We start from the raw sequence: 19442 nt of genomic DNA, 5'->3' as shown, positions 1-19442 counted from the left end.
GTCCAAGGAATTGTGTATGTATGTGTATAGGTGGAGGGGTGGATGGAGGAAGAGAACAAAATATTTACCTTCCATACATTTTTATTGATACCAAGATGAGGTAAGTGGCACACGGGTCTGGCTTCCTCAGTTTGATTTCCAAAAACTGAGGAGGGGCTTTTCCTTCCATATTCATCTTATTTAAATCTCTGCTTTCACAGTGACTAAATAATTCACAATTCAGAATATTCATAACAGATTTTATTGATCTATAATCAGTTATGATGTGACCAGCAGATACCAACTGAATATGTTAGTCTGAAAATGCATTTTAAGACATTGAACAATCAACTCTACTGTGTGCCAAACTCTGTGTGTAGACACATTTCATGCCCTCAAAAACCTTATAAATCATTCAGGGACACAAAAGCAAAATCTGTGATTTACAGGTAAGCCAATAATGTTATCCAAATGCCAAGGGAATAGAGAGAGGGAATAAAATCATAGATTATGAATAAACATATTCAAGTTAATGTAGCTTCTTAAATTATTTCTATGTCATATGCTTGGGGGCCTTCAATGGAAAATCCTAGGTAGAAGGACACTCTTTCTATGTTCCCACCACTTCTGAGTGGACCCGAATAAACAGGTATCACTGGTATTTTAATTTTTTTCTCTGTTCCATATTCCATAGAGATCAGCTTGCCTTCCGCCTGACCAGTTAGACGGCACAGGAGGTCTTTGACTTCTTTTTTTTTCCACGCGTCTCCACTCGACAAGAGGGAATTTACATTTTGTGCTTTATTAACGTATTGCTCTATCTCGGCCTTGCAAATAAGACTGTGGAGCCCCTTCTTCTTCCCCAGATAAAACAGGGTGCTTGCCTGCTTGGACCCGCACATGCTCCTGTACTGCCTTTTGAAGGTTCTGTTTAAGGATGAAACATACTTTTCCATGAGTTTGGACTCTTCATCTAGTTCTTGATTTTCTGGCCAGAACAGAAGGCAGGCCAAAAAATAAGGGTCTGGATGTTGATGAGTTGGTCCTATGGATTGCAACACTTCTCGGAGCTGTTTTTTCAGCATGCTAAGTGGTTGGATGTACTTGGAGTGGGGTTTTAGACAATTAAGAATAATGTTGGCTAAAATGAAATTTAGTTTCTCCTTTGTCAGCTGCTTATTTGGGTTTTGCTTCAGTAGGAAAAGATACTTGTTCACTATATTTTCCATGTTGGTTGCAGCCTCTCTGTGATTTGGATTAAGATATTCCAGGAGTCCAGAAAACCTATCTGCTCTCAAAGCTTCTAGACCTTTCCTGCAATTCTCCTCTTGGAGTAACTGACTCTCTTTGCTTTGTAGCAAACCCAAATCCGAAGAGCAGAAAAGTTCCCCATATTTCTTGAAAGAACGAGTGATTTTCTTGTTTAATGAGATTTCTACTGTTTCTTTTTGGGTGTTTCTCATTTGCAAAAGAACAATATAATCAGCAAAAAAGTCAAAGCACCTTTTCAAATCTGATTGTAAATTTTCTAAGTAGGATGTGAACTTGCTAAGAGCCAAATAATATTCACATTTTGGATTTGTGGGAATCATCCCCTTTCCTGATAAAAAGTCTACCATATCTCTTTTAGATAATTCATTTTCTTTGAGGAAACAGGGCGTGAGCTGGAGAATCTGAATAGCGTAAAGACCAACTTCTATTTCACCCACGAAACCGGCCGTGTTGTATGTGTCATATTTTCTTTGCAACTTCTGTGGTGCCCAGGCCTCCGTTTCACAGGCTTTCCTCTCAGCTTGTTCTTGGGATTTTTTAAAAGCTTTTGAGGCGTTTTCAGCGGCTTCCAGGAGGTATTTTAGATCATTAACTGTAATATCCTTGGCTTTTTTCTTTTCATCCAACCACCATTTGATTTGATTTTTGTAGACTTGACCAAGTGTATCTGAGATATAGGAATTTTTAGGTGCTCTCTTTTTGGCCTCGTTTGCCCAATCCAGAGCATTGCTGAAATTCTTCTCTTTAATGTAAAAATATCTTGCTAAGGCCTGACAAATGAACGCATTTTGTGGGAATCGATGAGTCCCGGCGGTCAAGACCATTTCAATTTCTTCATTCTGTAAAGCTTCCATTAATGGAGCAAACAAAGTGTCTGTTTCATCCCCGTACTCTTTGCGCTGTCTTATAAGCAGAAGAGTTTGCACGTCGTGTTGAAATTTTTCTCTTCCTATTCCAGAAACATAGAATAAATCCTCCTTTAAGATCTTCAGTGCAATTTGACACGTACTCAAGTTATAGCTTTTTTTCAGTTCTTTCAGACAGCAGATGGCAATCAAAGGGTGAATGATGCGCACACCTGTGTATCTCCCATATTCTGCGACTTCCGTGTTTATTAGAAGTGTAGAATAGGCTCCCATCTTGTGGTCTAGGCTTTCGGGTTCCCAGGGGGTACTAGTGTATATGATTCCCAAAAATATTTCACACTGTGATACTGAGATTGTAGAATCAGTGACATAAGAGTTGAGTAGAGCCAGGAAAGAAATGAGTTGTCCTTCCTTGCTGTCCACATTCTGTCCTTTTAGGATATTCCGGACTACCTTTTCTATATACATATCATTAAAACTGGTCTTCAAGATCATGAAGGAATAAAAGTTTTCACAGTTCTTGTGTTGCTTTTCAATTTCTTCCAGTTTGGCCTCAAAAGCTCTTTGTTCCTTGGGAGAAAGTTGGTAGGTTAGGGCAACACTGTCCGCTAATTTTGCAGTTTCATCAGGATTCTGGGATCTCATGCAGTTTAAGATAATAACTAGTGTTTTTTCATATCTCAAACCCTTCTCTGCTAAAATGGAATCGATGGCATTCTGCAGGACATAAATGTTTTCCTGGTCTTCAAAATCATCTACAAGGAGAAGAACAGGAAAGTAATCTTCATGGCTGGTTGCCTTATAGGTAATCAATTTGGTCACTTGTTCTACAATTTCTCCAAAATCAGTTGTTTTGTTTTTTAACACAGCACATCTAAAATTCTTCTTTAGGTCCCAGAGAACATTCATAGCCAATGTAGTACCCCCACAGCCTGGATGGTGATAAAGATTGATAATTTTTGCAAATACTGGTTTAGGAGAGTCTGCCCAGCACTGTATCAGATCTTTAAGCTTTTCATAAATATCTCTTTTGACAAAAGCTGAAGAATAGTTTTCAGAAGAAAAATAGAAGTTCCACCAGGATACTTTGCCACCTCGATAAAAGTGTTCCTCTTTTGATGTCTTAAATTCTTGGAATTTAGATTTGTCTTTCTCTATGTCTGTGTCTTTACACTCATTTTCACAGAGGATTTCTAGTGCAGTCAAGATATCCTCTTCCTTTTTCTCTAAGATAACCGAAGAAAGTCCATGGGAGGGCAAAAATCTTCTTGATGACTGAGTCACTGGTTTTAGTTTAAGGATAGTACTGTTTATCAGTTCTAAATTTAAAGTGGAAATACTGTGGTTTGTTAATTCATCTGCTGTTGTCAGTCTTGTTTGTAGCAGATCTTTCCATCGTTGATAAATCTGTGGGTTTACACAAATACACAATATATTTTCCATTCCTTTGAGAGCTTGGTAGAAAGCCCAGAAAGTTTCAATGAGGGGATCTCCTGGGCTTTCCACTGGAGAGAATAATAGAAACACTACCAAAAACTTCCCTCTTGTCATTATATTTTCACCTGTGAGAAATAAAATCAACTTCCTGACTTCAGAAGCTCTTTCTCTGTGCCATAAATGTGGTTCTAGAGGCTTATAGCTCTCATTTTTCAAGTCTGACCTGCCATTGCAGAAGATCCAGCTGGTCTGCTCGTAAAGATTCAAACTAGAAATTTTCTCCCTTATGTTATTTGTCTTTTCTTCAAACTGATTTGGAAAGTGAAGATTTGCTACTCGGCTTTTTTTGTAAGCTTTGACCACCCCCTTGCTCACAGATTCAGGATCAAATTCCAGCACAGCAAACCATTTCATTTCCTTTAGAAAATCTAAGTTCTTCGTTTGATTTGGATGGCATTTATTTGTTACAAGAATGTACCAGCTGTAGTATGAATTATCCAGTGAGTCTCGGTTGCCTATGAGAAGTTTAACCAGCTTTTGTCCTTCACTCTCCTTATTTGCCTTCACTACATATTCTTCTTCAGCCACTTTTCTAGATGCTACTACTGACTTAAGATTTTGTGAAAAATTTTTGTAAGCTATGTCCCGTTGTTTGACATTGGCCAGGACATCCTTAGAGCTGGGCCCATCTCTCACAAACAGTGAAGAATCTTGGTTAGGTTTCCATGTTCCATTTTTACAATTTTGCATCTTAATTAAGAAATATTTTTCTTCACATACAGAATGTTTTGGAATAACATCTACTTCAATGACAAATCTGTCAGATGGTGTATTGTTCTGTAGTAGGACTTCCACAAACCTTGGCTCCCGAATGCACTTCTTCGCTTCATTGATCTCACTTTCTTCAAAGTATTGTCTGATCATTATATTAAAGTGGTCAATGAAGGCATCCTTACTGGTGACTTTCACACCAACAATTTGTCCGTGGGGTCTGTTCTTGACTCCAAAATGGATAGTGCCATTGGTGCGTGAATTCATACAAGCTGATGCAAATCGGAAGACTTCATTGCTAAATTTCATCTTAATGTCCTTTTCTGTGGCTGCTTCTGTATTTGTGAGGGCTTTGAACTCATGTATTGGGTCTATGAGATTGAGTGGGCCAGTTTCAGGTTGTAGAATACTATGTTCTATGTAACGTTGGCTGTTATGGAACTGATCAAAAGGATATGGCATACAAGTCAACTGTTCAGTTTCTAGCCTATCCTCATTTTGGTCTTCAGTGGTCGCTCCTTCATTTAATGCATCTTCTTTCATAAGAATCGATTCTTGTTCTTTGGTATCTCTGGTCTCTCTGAGATCATGATCAATATTGGATAACACTGATTTTTCCTCTTCCTTTTTTGTCTTTTGTGGCTTTTTTGGGTGTTCTTTTTTGGAGGGTTTTGTATGATCTAATTGTCCAGAATCCTGATTGTTACTTTCAGAGGAACTGTTATTCAATCTGTTATATGTACGTTTTATCAAAAGTGCTGGACCCCGTGGTAGTCCCATTTCTCTAAGGTCATTCTCAGTTAATTCCTGCAGGACTAATCCAGTTACTTCTTCAGTGAGCAGAATCTGCCCATATTTTTCATCAATCTTAAGGTCTTTTGTTACCCATTGTTTTACATGTTCTTTGGTCCAGTCGTTGATAATTTCAGGTAGATTTACTTGTTCACTCATGTCAACTTGCAATTTTCTTCCTTGGAAAAAGTAATACAATAAGTATTTTAGTATTATACTTTATCATGGAAATCACATATTCAATTATGTATGTAATTTGATATAAACAACATATATAAAATATTGTTCAAGGCTGACTTTTAAAACTACTTGGTACTTATTCTTAATGTTTTATAGTCCCAATTAGTGCCCTTATTCCCTAGATGATTATAATTGTGATTGTGAAATGAGCAGCAGCTGCTAACTAGGGTGACATATACCTTTATTCACATAGTAATTTTCCTGTTTAGGCTTAACTTGGTGAAGGTTGGGTTTTTGTAACTTAAACCCAGAATCTTAAGTACCACAGGCATTGGTTCCCATAGCTGAATATTGCAAATAAACTTTAAAATATAAAACTGGATAAGTGGGGGGAGGGGTGCCTGGCTGGCTCAGTTGGTAGAGTGTGTGACTCTTGATCTCCGGGTTGTGAGTTTGAGCCCCAGATTAGGTGTAGAGATTAATTAAAGAAAACTTAAAAAAAAAAACTGGGTAAGTGGAGGTGGGTTGGGGAACAGGAACCTCCTTTCTCAACTAGGAAGATGGCCATCTTTGTTACACAGTGATGAAGCAACCAGTTACCTCATCACCCACTGTCTTTTGGAACTCAAGCTGTTAGGCCACCAAGGTGGAAAGAGATGTGGCAGCAAAATGTCAGGATAATCAATTTGGTTTGCTAATTCTTGTGGCTCTCAGAGGTACCAAAAGAGTTAGCTGTAGTTCAAACTGGCCTGGCCTGACTGAAATTAGATAAGGAAAATAATATGAGTTTTTAACTTTGTTAAAACCCATTCAGCCTATGTAGCAACATTTTTCTAGATATGTCTGCTGAAGCAAGTGAAACAAAAGCAAAAACAAACTATTGGGACTTCTTCAAAATAAAAAGCTTCTGCACAGCAAAAGAAACAATCAACAAAATTAAAAGATAACCTATTGAATGAGAGAAGATATTTGTAAATGACATATCTGATAAAGGGTTCATATTTAAAACATATAAAGAACTTAATACAACTCATTACCAAAAAAACAAATAATCTAATTAAAAATGGGCAGAAGACATGAATAGACATTTCTCCAAAGAAGACATACAGATGGCCAACAGACACACGAAAAGATGCTCATCATCATCAGGGAAATGAAAATCAAAACTCTAATGAGAAAGAAGAGGAAGATGGCAGCAGAATAGGAGGACCTAGGTCTGTCACATCCCATGAACACAACTGGATAATTATCAAATCATCCTAAATATCCCAGGAATCAACCTAAAACAGCAGAACACACATTTTTTTCAAGTGTACACACAACATTCTCCAGAATAGATCACATATTAGGTCACAAAACAGGCCTCAACAAATACAAAAAGATTCAAATCATACGATGCACCTTTTCTGACCACAGCAGTATGAAACTAGAAGTCAACCACAAGAAAAAAATTGAAAAGATCACACATACCTGGAGGTTAAATAACATGCTACTAAACAATGAATGGGTTAATCAGGAAATCAAAGAAGAAATTAAAAAATACATGGGAACAAATGAAAATGAAAACACGATTGTCCAAAACCTTTGAGATGTAGCAAAAGTGGTCCTAAGAGGGAAATAATAGCACCACAGGCTTATCTCAAAAAGCAAGAAAAATCTCAAAATAAACAACCTAATCTTACACCTAAAGGAGCTAGAAGAACAACAACAAAAAAAGCCTAAAGCCCCAGAAGGAAAGACATAATAAAGATTAGAGCAGAAATAAATGTTATAGAAACAAAAAACACAATAGAACAGATCAATGAAACCAGGAGCTGGTTCTTTGAAAAAATTAATAAAATTAATAAATAAAATAAACCTCTAGCCAGACTTATCAAAAAGAAAACAAAAAGGACCCAAATAATTCACCATGATCAAGTGATATTTATTCCTGGGTTGCAAGGTAGTTCAATATTTGCAAATCAATCAGCATGATACATCACATTAATAAAAGAATGGATACCTGGGGCACCTGTGTGGCTCAGTCAGTTAAGTGTCTGACTCTTGATTTTGGCTCAGGTCATGGTCTCAGGGTTGTGAGATCCAGCCCTGCATAGGGCTCTCAGCTGGGCATGGAGCCTGCTTAAAATTCTCTCTTTCCCTCTACCCCTCCTTCCTCCCCCTGCAACAAAAGAAAGGAATGGATAAGAACCATATGATCATTTCAATGGATGCAAAAAAAGCACTTGACAATGTACAACATCCATTCATGATAAAAAACTCTCAACAAAGTAGGTTTTGAGGGAACATACCTCAACATAATAAAGACCATATATGAAAAACCCACAACTAATACCATCCTCAATGGGGCAAAACTGAGAGTTTTTCCTCCAAGGTCAGGAACAGGGATGTCCACACTCACCACTGTTATTTAACATAGTACTGGAAGTCCTAACCACAGCAATCAGACAACACAAAGAAGTAAAGGGATTCAAATCTTAAGAAAGAAGTAAGACTTTCACTATTTGCAGATGACATGATACTCTATATAGAAAACCTAAAAGACTCCACCAAAAAACTGCTAGAACTGATAAACAAATTCAGTAGAGTTGTAGGATACAAAATCAAAGTACAGAAATCTGTTGCATTTCTATACAGCAATAATGAAGCAGCAGAAAGAGAAATTAAGGAATCAATCCCATTTACACCAAAAACAATAAGATACCTAGTAATAAACCTAACCAAAGAGGTGAAAAACTTGTACTCTGAAAAGTATAAAATACTGATGAAAGAAACTGAAGGTGATACAAAGAAATGGAAAGACATTCCATGCTCATGGATTGGAAAAACAAAGATTGTTAAAATGTCTATACTACCCAAAGAAATCTACACATTTAATGCAATCCCTATGAAAATACCAACAGCATTTTTCACAGAACTAGAACGAACAATCCTGAAATTTGTATGGAACCACAAAAGACCCCAAACAGTCAAAGAAACCTTGTAAAAGAAAAGCAAAGCTGGAGGCATCACAATTCTGGACTTCAAGTTATATTACAAAGCTTTAGTGATCAAAACAGTAATGGTACTGGCACAAAAATAAACACATAGATCAGTGGAACAGAATGGAAAACCCAGAAATGAACCCACAACTATATGGTCAATTAATCTTCAACAAAGCAGGAAAGACTATCCAGTGGGAAAAAGTCTCTTAAACAAATGGTGTTGGGAAAACTGGACAGCCATATGCAAAAGAATGAAATTGGACCACTTTCTTACACTGAACAAAAATAAATTCAAAATGGATTAAAGACCTAAATGTGAGACCTGAAACCACAAAAAATCCTGGAGGAGAACACAGGCAGTAATCTCTTTGACATCAGCTGTAGCAACTTCTTTCTAGATATGTCTCCTGAGGCAAAGGAAAAAAAGCAAAAATAAACTATTGGGACTTCATCTTCCACACAGTGAAGGAAACAATCAACAAAACTAAAAGACAACCTACTGAATGGGAGAAGACTATCTGATGAAAGGTTAGTATCCAAAACATATAAAGAACTTACAGAACTCAATGCTGAAAAAATTAATAATCCAGTTAAAAACGGGCAGAAGACATGAATAGACATTTTTCCAAAGAAGACATCCAGATGACCAACAGACACATGAAAAGATGCTCAACATCACTGATCATCAGCAAATAGGAATCAAAACTACAATGAGATATCTCCTCACACCTGTCAGAATGGTTAAACAACCCAAGAAACAGGTCAGGATGTGGAAAAAGGGGAACCCTCTTACAATGCTGGTGGGAATGCAAACTGGTGCAGCTACTCTGGAAAATAGTATGGAGGTTCCTCAAAAAATTAAAAATTAAAACTACTATATTATCCAGTAATTCCACTACTGAGTATTTACCCAAAGACTATGGTAACACTAATTTGAAAAAATATATGCACCTCTATGTTTATTGCAGCATTATTTATAATAGCCAAATTATGGAAGCAATCCAAGTGTCCATTGATAGTTGAATGGATAAAGAAGATGTGGTATATACACACAATGAAATATTACTCAGTCATAAAAAGGAATGAGATCTTGCCATTTGCAACAACATGGATAAATCTAGAGGGGATAGTGTATAATGCTAAGTGAGATAAATCAAAGAAAAACAAATACAATATGATTTCACCCATATGTGGAATTTAAGAAACAAAACAAAAGAACAAGGAAAAAAGAGACAAACCCAAAAAACAGAATTTTAACTATAGAGAACAAACTGATGGTTACTAGAGGGGAGGTGGGAGGTGGGATGGGTGAAGTAGGTGATGGGAATGAAAAGTACACTTATCATGATGAGAATTGTTGAATCACTATAGTATATACCTGAAACTAATATAACACTGTATGTTAAGTATACTGGAATTAAAATTATACTGTAATTAAACTAAAATAAAAAAAACAATTTCAGCCAAAGTTATTGATGTGAGACTAATGAAGGTCCCACATAATTGTGGGACTTTGCTGAATTGCAAGAACTGAATATCCTGGAACATCCTAGAGCAGGGATTCTCAACTTGGGCTGAGCATTAGAATCGCCTGGGACTCCACATTCTGAGAATTTAATTGGTTGAGTGTGTGGGCGTAGAGTTCAAGCATAGTACTTTTTAAAATCTGTCAGTGACATTCTCTTGTGCAGATGAGGTGAGAGCGGTTTTCAAAATGTAGTCTCCAGATCAGCATCATTAGCACCACTTGGAAGCATGGTAAAAATGTAAATTCTCAGGTCCCACCCCCAACCTAGTGAATCAGAATTAAAAAGGGAATCAATAGGATGGTTTAAATAAGGGAAAACAAGAAGGTGAAAATATTATGAGGATGAGTAGATTAAAAGTATTAAGTATCAAACAAAAATATTAAACTATAAAGAGAAAATACAAACATTTAAAAAGATTTGTAATTTTTTAAATGAAAGATTTACAGATCCAAGTTTAAAAAAGATCATTTTAAATGAAAGATTTATAGATCCTAGGTTTTTATATAATAAGTCACAAAGTCTAGCTAAATTGTAAATTTGACCCGTCTGTGTTTGGGGTTTCTTGCAGAAGCTTTTCCAGAAGGTCTTCTTGAGGTCGTATGTGAAGGATGAGCTAAACTGAGGCCTCAGCCTATAGCCTTGTGACCAGCCAGAGAAGAAACCCATGCCAGTCATTTATGGTGTGAATACCATAGGCACTTTAGAATAATTTACCCTGTCTATAGGCATGCTACCGCTGGGCATAGCAGCTTCTGCTTGCTTGTATAAAACTTTTCCTAGTGCCTTAGTATCCTGAATCCTCTTAGTCACTTTGGCTTCATTCTGCAGGACACACCTAGTCCTGAGCCAATTAGCAGAACTAAGCAACTGGCACAATGAACATTATAAACATATTTTGGATTATCAATTCCATTCACTTACAGTGTAGATGGAAGAGGTCTTAGAATTAGCATACATATTGCAACCAGAGATAAATATCATTTGTTTATTCACTCGACAAATATTTATTGAGCATGTATTAGGCATCATGCTCAAGAAAACTAGTGGTGACTAAAAGAGATATGAAGTTCTTTCATAGGACTTAGAGTCCAGTGGAGGAAATTTTAAAAAGAAAGAAGAACCATACACACATATATTCAAAACAGTTTATCATGACAAACTGCGATAGCGCTTTGTGTAAGACACAATAAGGGGCAAAGGATTGGGATCTGTGAGGAGGAGAGGAGTGTCACTAGGAGGAAAGTGGGGACACTGGGCAGGTGAAGTTAAAGTGGAGCTTCTGGAGTAGGGTAGGAGGAAGGTAGAGGGAGCAAGTCTGGGGGACAGAGTGAAGGGAATAAGGAATAGTCTACCTGGTGGGATTTCCAAGGGCCTATCTAGTGGGTCCAAGGAAATGGGTGTGGTGGTGCTCTGCAGTGGGCTGTCCCTGCTTCTGCCCCCAGAGCCAGGTGCTGGGCCTGCCAAAAAGAATTCCTGGGCAGAGGGAATTACTGACCAGGAGATGACTCTTCGAACCCAGGAGACTGGAGCCTCATCCCTGATCCTCCTGTCGCCTCTGCAGAGTCCCTAAGTGTCATTTCGGATAAGACTGAAGGGAGAGATTCTGCCTTACCTCTTTACAAGCACTATATGGAACCAATAGGATAAACAGTTATTAATAAGCATATTCCTAATGAAAGAGTTTTTGAAGTCACTTTGGAGAAAAGGCTGAATAAAAAAATGACTGTTGTATTATTTTTAAATTTAGTCTTAAAATGTCTCATACCTTAAAAATTTGCTGAATACTTGCTTTTTACATCTTTTAATATATTTTGACCCCCTTTCTGTAGGCAGCTGAGGGGAAGAGGTACTCATGGCCTCAGACGCTATTCTCATCACAATTTTTGGTGGCTCCATAGACACCTAGATGATCCTTCAATACACTGGCCTTTCTCCCTCTTGACTGCCTCTCGTCCAATGATCTCGACCGCCCCCCAATTCCACTGTTATGGTCACACCATTGACCTTATCGCAAACTGTTATGGGTTGAATTGTGACCCCCCCCCACAAACTCATGTGTTTGTGATAGGTTGAAATGGGGTCACTTGTGTCAAGGGGTTTAAGCTGGAGTCAGGAGGCCATTAAGGAGATGGGCCTTACACATGTCCTCACTGGTTGAACCATGAACTTTTAAACTGTGCCAGATGGAAAATATTCCAAGGACTCAGTCCTAACACTTACAATTTGCTACTTGCTAGCAAGAGGCTTTTGCTTAGTGATAGCCACAGCAATCAATTATATTCAGTCAAGATTAGTTTTCTGCCGCCAACACCAATCAAAAATTCTTTGTAAGCATGTATACAGGCATTCCCTTTTTGTCTGAAAAATCCCTGACTTTTGCTTAGTGGGACACTATTTGGGTTGTTACCCAAATCTGTGTACTCCAAATTGCAACTCTTTGATCCCAAATAAACTCTCTTGCTTAATGATCACCTCCTGCCAAATTTAGTTGATGTGATGAAGTCCTAGCCCCAGTACCTTGGAATGTGACCTTTTTGGACATAGGGTCGTTGCAGATGTTAACATGAAGCTGTTAGAGTGGGCCCTAATTCAGTATGACTGGTATCTTTATAGGAAGGGGGAATTTAGCCACAGAGGCACAGACACAGTGAGAATGCCACATGTGGAAGAAGGCAGAGATTGGGGGGTGATCACTAAGCCAAGGAATGCCAGAGGTTGCCAGCAAACCACCAGAAACTAAAGGAGAGGCAGGGAATTCATTCTCTTTCACAGCCCACAGAAGGAACCGACCCCGCCAACATCTTGATCTCGAAGAACTCCAGCCCCCAGAACTATAAGACAATATATTTCTGTGGTTTAAGCCACACAGTTTGTGGTACTTTGTTACAGCAGCCCTAGGAAACTAATAGAATCACCAGTGGCTACCAGCCTTCCAGCATCTCAGATTCAAATATCTCCCTCTCACCAGGATCTCCTGCCCCTTAGACTCACTACCTTTATTTATTTAAAAAAAAAATTTTTTTATTTATTTGAGAGAGAGAGATAGAGGGAGCAGGGAGGAGGGAGGGAGAGAGGGAGAGGGAGAGCAAGAGAGAGAATCTCAAGCAGACTTCCTGCCTAGCGGGGAGCCCCACGTGGGGCTGGATCTCACAACCCTGAGATCATGACCTGAACTGAAATCAAGAGTCAGATGCTTGACTAACTGAGCCACCCAGGCACCCCTAGACTCACTGCCTTTAGTGCTCAAATTCTAATATTTCTTTAACACCAAGACCTATAACTTACTGATTCTAGATTCTATTACTCTCTCACTCCTGTCCCCCTGTCCCTGCATCTCCTCACTGCCTCTCCCTTGTAACTAGCTTGACACACATTCTCCTCTCTCATCAAATCTCCAACACCTCCTCACCGTTGTCATTTTCCACTGTAACCCTGCTTCCTATTGTAACTGGGAAATTAAAGCAATCAGAAGAGAGCTTCCCCGAGCTCTTAAAACCATATCTACCACTGTCCTGCTTCTTGACTTTTCTTCTGTTACTAGGTCCACACATTCTATTTTAGTTTCTGTTCTCTGAATGGACTGTCCACACCTCTTGCTCTGGAGAGGAGATCCGCACATCTCTGGGCATCTCCTCTGGAGATGTTCTCATCACTCTCCACAGACTTGCTCTGTCCAGGTCTGTGGCAATATCTTCTCTTAGTCAGAGTCCTCTCTCACCTTGTCCTCTGGGCACCCCAAATATTATAAGGAAAAACTGTAGATTTTCTCTTCTGATTTGGCCAGTGATTACAGTAATTCCACTAGACTCCAGCACTCTCCAAGAAGCAACATATGAAGGGTTTCCTGCTTATCAGCTACTAGATGCTCAGAGTTGTGTGTGTGTGTTTGTGTGTGTGTGTGTTTAATGTGGGGATGGTGGGAGGGCTTGTCTTTGTGCTACCTCCCAGGGAGACAGCATCCCCCTCATTTTCTCCTTTATTGTTTGAATTCTGTTAGGAACCACAGGGCTATGGGAGCACTCTTCTCAAATCGGAATGGCATTTGTCCTCCCCAAATCTGTCTTTTTATCTCTATCTCACAGGTTCCCCCATTGTTCAAAGATGAAGACTCTTTATAACATCAAAACATTTCTCAGCTGCTCACTGCTTTGATGGGAACTGAGAAGATACATAATGATTTGAGGTTACTGTATATTTGGTAACACTGTCACATGAATTTTCCACTCTGTCAGTTATACAAGCATCTTAATCTATGATCCATATTTGGCTGGAACTATGTATTTAATTCAAGGTGACCAGGATTTGGGCAAAAACGTTTTAATAATGCTTTGGTGTAACTCTGTGGCCCAACCAGTGTCTTCAACCTTGTTTTGGGTGACGATTTGTGAATATTTATATAGAATTTAATGTGTTTCACTGTTCAAAGGCCTTTCATGAACATTCTTTGATTAGATTTACATCCTGGAGTGTTGGCATATTTTTTAAACACGAGGGACATTTATGTTTGGCAAGAAGCTACATAGTGTAAATAAAGGGGAAGGGGTCATGATCAAGAAAATAATATCACGATCAAATGTGTCTCCTCTCAGCCAACCTGTTTTAATTGTATAAGAATGTGGGAATAGAACCAGTGTTGTCTTGGTTAGGTCTTTCTAGCCTCATCTCCAGAGTGTTCCAAATCTAGAAACACGGTGCACCACAGTTGCTGGAAGGTTTCCTTTTTTTTTCTTTTTAAGATTTATATATTCATTTGAGAGAGAGGGAGGTAGGGGAGGGGGAGAGGGAGAAAATGAGAGAAACAGACTCCCTGCTGAGCGCAGAGCATGACTCTACCCCTGAGATCACGATCTGAGCTGAAATCAAGAGTTTGACACCCAACTGACTGAGCCACCCATTTTTTAAAGAATTCTACAGTCAGTGTAAGTTACAGCTAGTGATAGATAAACGTGAAAACAGCAAGATTTCTCATTCTTTTTAGAATTGTTTCATTAGAAGTAGCTCATGTACACTTGAAAATATATTCACTTTCAAAGTTCTGCTTTAGTTTTTAGAATCTGTTTTTAAAGAAAACTTTTAAAGCAAGTTGATGAAGCAGGTATCTTTAATGATTAGAAACTTACCAGGGCTTTTCTGAAAACTTCCTTTTTATATCAGCAACCTGAAATAAGTCTTTATGAGGTGCTTTGATCTCAAGCTGTTAGATTAGTTGTCTTTTCTTGAAAATTTGCAAGAGTCATGTCCTGGAAAACATCTATGTATGAGGAAGTAAAGATGTAGGCAGAACAGATCTGGTCCTTTTCCAGTTTTGCCTTTTGTTGAGGATCTGTTACATTAAAAAAAAAAAAATGATATCACAGAAAATTAAAATGCAATTGATTGGACCATTGCTTAGGAAATGTTTATGAGACAGATTTTCCCACTAACTTTCTATTGTGAAAAATTTCAAACATATAGAAGATTTGAAAGAATAACGAAAAGAACATCCTCCACGGAGAGGGCATCTCTTCCTATATTTAAATACTTTTAATAAATTAGATAAATGTCCAATATATGTTGCAGGCATTCTCTTTCCTCCCACATTCCACATTCAATGTGGAACAAATCCTGTAGGGATGTGGTCTCTTCAAAACACATCCCACATCTGACCACCAACCACCACCTCCACTGCTACCAACCCGTCCAAGCCCCCACCTCTCTCCTGGATGACAAGAGTGGCTCCCTCACTTGTTTCCTTCTTGCTATTATTGATCCTGCTGGGGACTTCCTCAAAATAGCAGCCAGAGTGGCCCTGTCCAAATGTAAATAACATGCCAATACTCTGTTCAGTCCCTCCAGTGGCTCTCCGTTTGACTCAGAGTGAAAGCCCAGCTCCTTATTATAAACTATAAAGCCTCACATGACCTGGCACCCTGCTACCCTTCTGGTATTACATCTTACTTTCATTTCCCTTTCTAAAGCTGGTCCAGCCCCCTTGTTGTTACTGCTTCTGGCCTCCAGCTCCTTTTGTCTCCCCGGGAGGTTCCTGGATACCTGTGGGGCCCCTTCCCTCCCTTCCCTCAGGCCTTTCATCTCCTATCTTCTCACTGAGGCCTGCTTGGCCAGCCTACAAGAAAACTTTATTCCATCTCCAATATTTCTGATCCCTCCTCTGGTTTCTTTCTTTCTTTCTTTTTTTTTCTTCCTTTAAATATATATACTTAGGATTTATCACAATAAAGTATTCCAAATATTCCTACTTATTTATCTTGTTTCTTTTTCTGTCCCCACCCATTATTCTGTGTGCTTCATGAGGACAAGAATTTTGTACATTTGTTCGTTTTGTTCGCTATCTTACAGTGCCTAGCACAGAGTAGCTGCTTAACAAAAATTTGTTGAATGAATAACATTTTCTCGGGGTCGTTTAAAATAAGGAATTTTTGAAAACTCTTGAGTTAGCCGGGTCTGTGCGTCAAAGGACCAAAGGACTTTGCTCGTTTCACTAGGGCGGTTGAATCACTAGGGCAATTCTTTCACTTGGCTTGAATCCCAGACAGAAATCTAAGAATATTTGTTTACTGTGTTGCTCATTAGGCCACAGCTAACTCTAGCTTCAATCATCTGGGCACAAAGAAGGGAAAGGAAATTTTGTCAAAAGGAAAGAAAACTTAATAAGTATGTGTCTCCTGCAGTCCTTCTGTGTGCAGTTTCACAACATCCTGTAACATTTCTGCTGTGTCACTCAGAGTTCCCAAATAAGGTCATTTCTCATACTGGGCTGGGCCTCTCTTCTGGAGCCTTAGCACCGCTGTCGTTCTCATCTGCCGCTGGTGTTCCAGGGAGCGGATCTCCTGGGGAGGGCCTTACCCCTTCCCATAGACACGGTCTTTTCAGATCTGCTGCAATACCTTCTCTTAGCCAGAGTCCTCTTGCAGTACTTTAACCAAGTACCCTCTCTCAGGGTATCCTAAAGACTGAGAGGACAGATTCCAAATTCTCTCTTTTGTTTTAGACAGGTGATTATTTCCAATAAGGCCCAACATTCTACACTTTTTTGTTTGTTTGTTTTTTGTTTTTTTTTAAATTTTTAGTAAGCTCTACACCCAACGTGGGGCTCAAACTCACGACCCAGAGATCAAGAGTTGCACTCTCTTCTGATTGAGCCAGTCAGGTGCCCCTTTTTAATTTTTTTTTAAAGTTAATTTTTTTATTTTTTTAAGGCCTAACATGCTAGAAATGAAGCAGCACATCAGGGATTTCCCTCTGCAGTACATCGCTTTTTCTTATAGCCTTCAGGCCTCTGTACACAGCCAGTGACTCACTGTGTGCTGTGTTCAGTGCTGCAAGGGGGAATTTTGTGCTACCTAATAGACCGCAGCTTTCTCTCACTTCTTTTTGTTCAGTTTCTGCCAATAGATACCAGGGAGACAGAAACACTCTCCTCAGATAAGATCGCAGACATTTATTCCCCAAATCTGGAGCCTTTTTTTGTTAAATGGAAAAATCAGCAATACCTTGTCTAAATATGATATACTAAACTCTTTAATAATATCCTTGGACCTATTATAATGTCAAAAGTTTCTCAACCCCCCTCTCCAGCTCATGACAGCAGTATAAACATATAACGATTTGAACCTATTACATTCAATAATACTTTTAAAATAGTTTATACTCTATCAGTCATAAGAGCATCTGCATATATATTGTTGGAGCTAAGTAAAGATCAAAATGACTGGTGTGGTCAAATTTTGAGGCTGACTTGACATAATTCTTGGCTTCCGAGGGGCCCTCATCTTCCTGTTTGAAACAATGATAAACACAGATCTTACCAGTAATAACATTAATTATTGGCAAAGGAGTTATAGAATGCCATTCTCCAGCAACTACTCCAGTTTTCTCTCTCTAGTATCGAGCAAGAAGCACCAAATCATCAGAGCACTTAGGGTCAAGCACTGGTGCCCACCCACTCTCATCTCAGGGGGTCCTCGGAGCACCCCAGGTATCGATGCCCTGAGGAGTTCTGTTCTGCAGGACTCTTAGAGCTGACCCTGGGGAGAGATGCTGTAGAATCCTGATGCTAGTCTGGGAGGGCTACACACACCCCTTCTGCAGGTCTGACGAAATGAAACCACACACAAGCAAGTTAAGTTTCATTTCCTGAAGTTAAGTTTCCATTTCAGTTTTCAACCAGATTGCTGTAAAAAAAAAAACGAATGTGAAGGGAATTCTTACAAAGAAAAAAAACACTTTGGAGAGTGTGATCTTTGACTAAATGTAAAACCTCTAATAACATCTTAAGTTATGGAAGACAGAATTTTGTATAATTGTACACAACCACAGGTTCCTTTACAACCTTTAAGGTTTCCATTCCTGAACTTTGCATTGTTTCTCCGTTGTTTTTCCCACTGCCCTCCACGATCCGGGAAAACTTCTCACCACTCCGAGTACACGTAACAGTACATTTCTTTTTAGAGAAGCATTTACAAAGTTAGCCTCAGTTAAATATATCGGTATGTATTTAATCTATTGATATTTCTAATTACTTTCAATATCTTTACAAGCAATCATTTATCTAGGAACACATGTGTTTATATAAAAAGTACAGCTGGAGTTTAAAAAAAAAAAAAATAGCTGTCCCATAGGCAGAAAATATAAAGGTTTAATGATGCAGTAACTTACCAGGATTTTCCTGAAAACTTCCTTCTTTTTATATCAGGAACTTGAAGCAGTTGATTTTAACCTTCGTTTTCTTAATCCTTTCCTGATGGCCAGGAGACAAAAGATTGTAAGATCCTTTTGAAAAACTAAGCAAACTAAGTTGTGGAGTTCTCTGGTCTGGATACTCTGACTCCTCTGAGGGTGTGTAAGATGTGCTGTGAAGGGATAGAATGAGGAAGTAGAAATGCAGGGAGTTTCAGTTTTGCTTAAGAGTGGTTTATTTGGATTTGGAAGGATGTAAATATCAAAAAGTTAACATCACAGAATATTATCAAAAAATTTGAACCATTGTTTAGAAACTGTTCATCAGACAGAATTTTAAGTCATAAAAGTTAAGAAATTGCAGTGGGAAGACACTTACAGGAAAAAAAATAAATACAGGGGAGAACATTAAAATCTCAATCTAAGTGCCTGTTATGGGATGACTTGTGCTCCTCCAAAATTCGTATGTTGAAGTCCTAACAGAATGTGACTGTATTTGGAGATCGGGTCTTTAAAGAGACAGTTAAAAGGAGATTAGGACACAGACAAACACACAGAAACAGAAAAGACCACGTGAAAATACAGGGAAAAGAGAGCTATCTATAAATCCCAAAACTGTCACACCAGTTTACACTCAGTTAGTAGTGGATTATAAATTCTCCTTATTCTACATCCTTGCTAACTCTTGGTATTATGAGACTTTCTAATTTTTGTAATTCAAATCCATGTGAAATCATATCTTGTTGTGGTTTTAATTTCCATTTCCCTCATTACTAGTGAGGTCAAAAATGTTTACAATGGTACAAAAGTGATATGCATTCAGTAAAATCCATATTTCAAATTTTGAAAAATTATTCATATATTTAGGGCTGTTTATGTTTCCTCTTCTATGAAATTCCCATTCATTTCTTTTGCATATTTTTTCTATCAAATTGGTCATGTTTCTCCTATTTGTT

At 38.4% G+C, this 19442-nt stretch overlaps 1 protein-coding gene across 2 annotated transcripts; it reads right to left on the bottom strand.

The window, feature by feature from the left end:
- Positions 1-222: 222 nt before the first annotated feature.
- On the bottom strand, positions 223-18722 carry SAMD9L (sterile alpha motif domain containing 9 like). 2 transcript variants are annotated; one of them, XM_032402157.1, is made up of 3 exons: positions 18466-18722; positions 14931-15133; positions 223-5296 (listed from the first exon to the last, which is right to left on the bottom strand). In XM_032402157.1, the coding sequence occupies exon 3, from the start codon at positions 5274-5276 to the stop codon at positions 522-524; it is 4755 nt and encodes a 1584-aa protein (XP_032258048.1). In that variant the 5' UTR covers positions 5277-5296; positions 14931-15133; positions 18466-18722; the 3' UTR covers positions 223-521. The 2 variants fall into 2 exon arrangements, with proteins under 2 accessions (XP_032258048.1, XP_032258049.1); XM_032402158.1 differs by lacking the exons at positions 14931-15133; positions 18466-18722 and adding an exon at positions 7300-7343.
- Between the last annotated feature and the right edge of the window lie 720 nt (positions 18723-19442).

The sequence above is a fragment of the Phoca vitulina genome, unplaced genomic scaffold, assembly GCF_004348235.1.
Source record: "Phoca vitulina isolate PV1807 unplaced genomic scaffold, GSC_HSeal_1.0 scaffold4, whole genome shotgun sequence".
Taxonomy (NCBI): Eukaryota; Metazoa; Chordata; class Mammalia; order Carnivora; family Phocidae; genus Phoca; species Phoca vitulina.
This window is presented reverse-complemented; position numbering and strand designations above follow the sequence as displayed.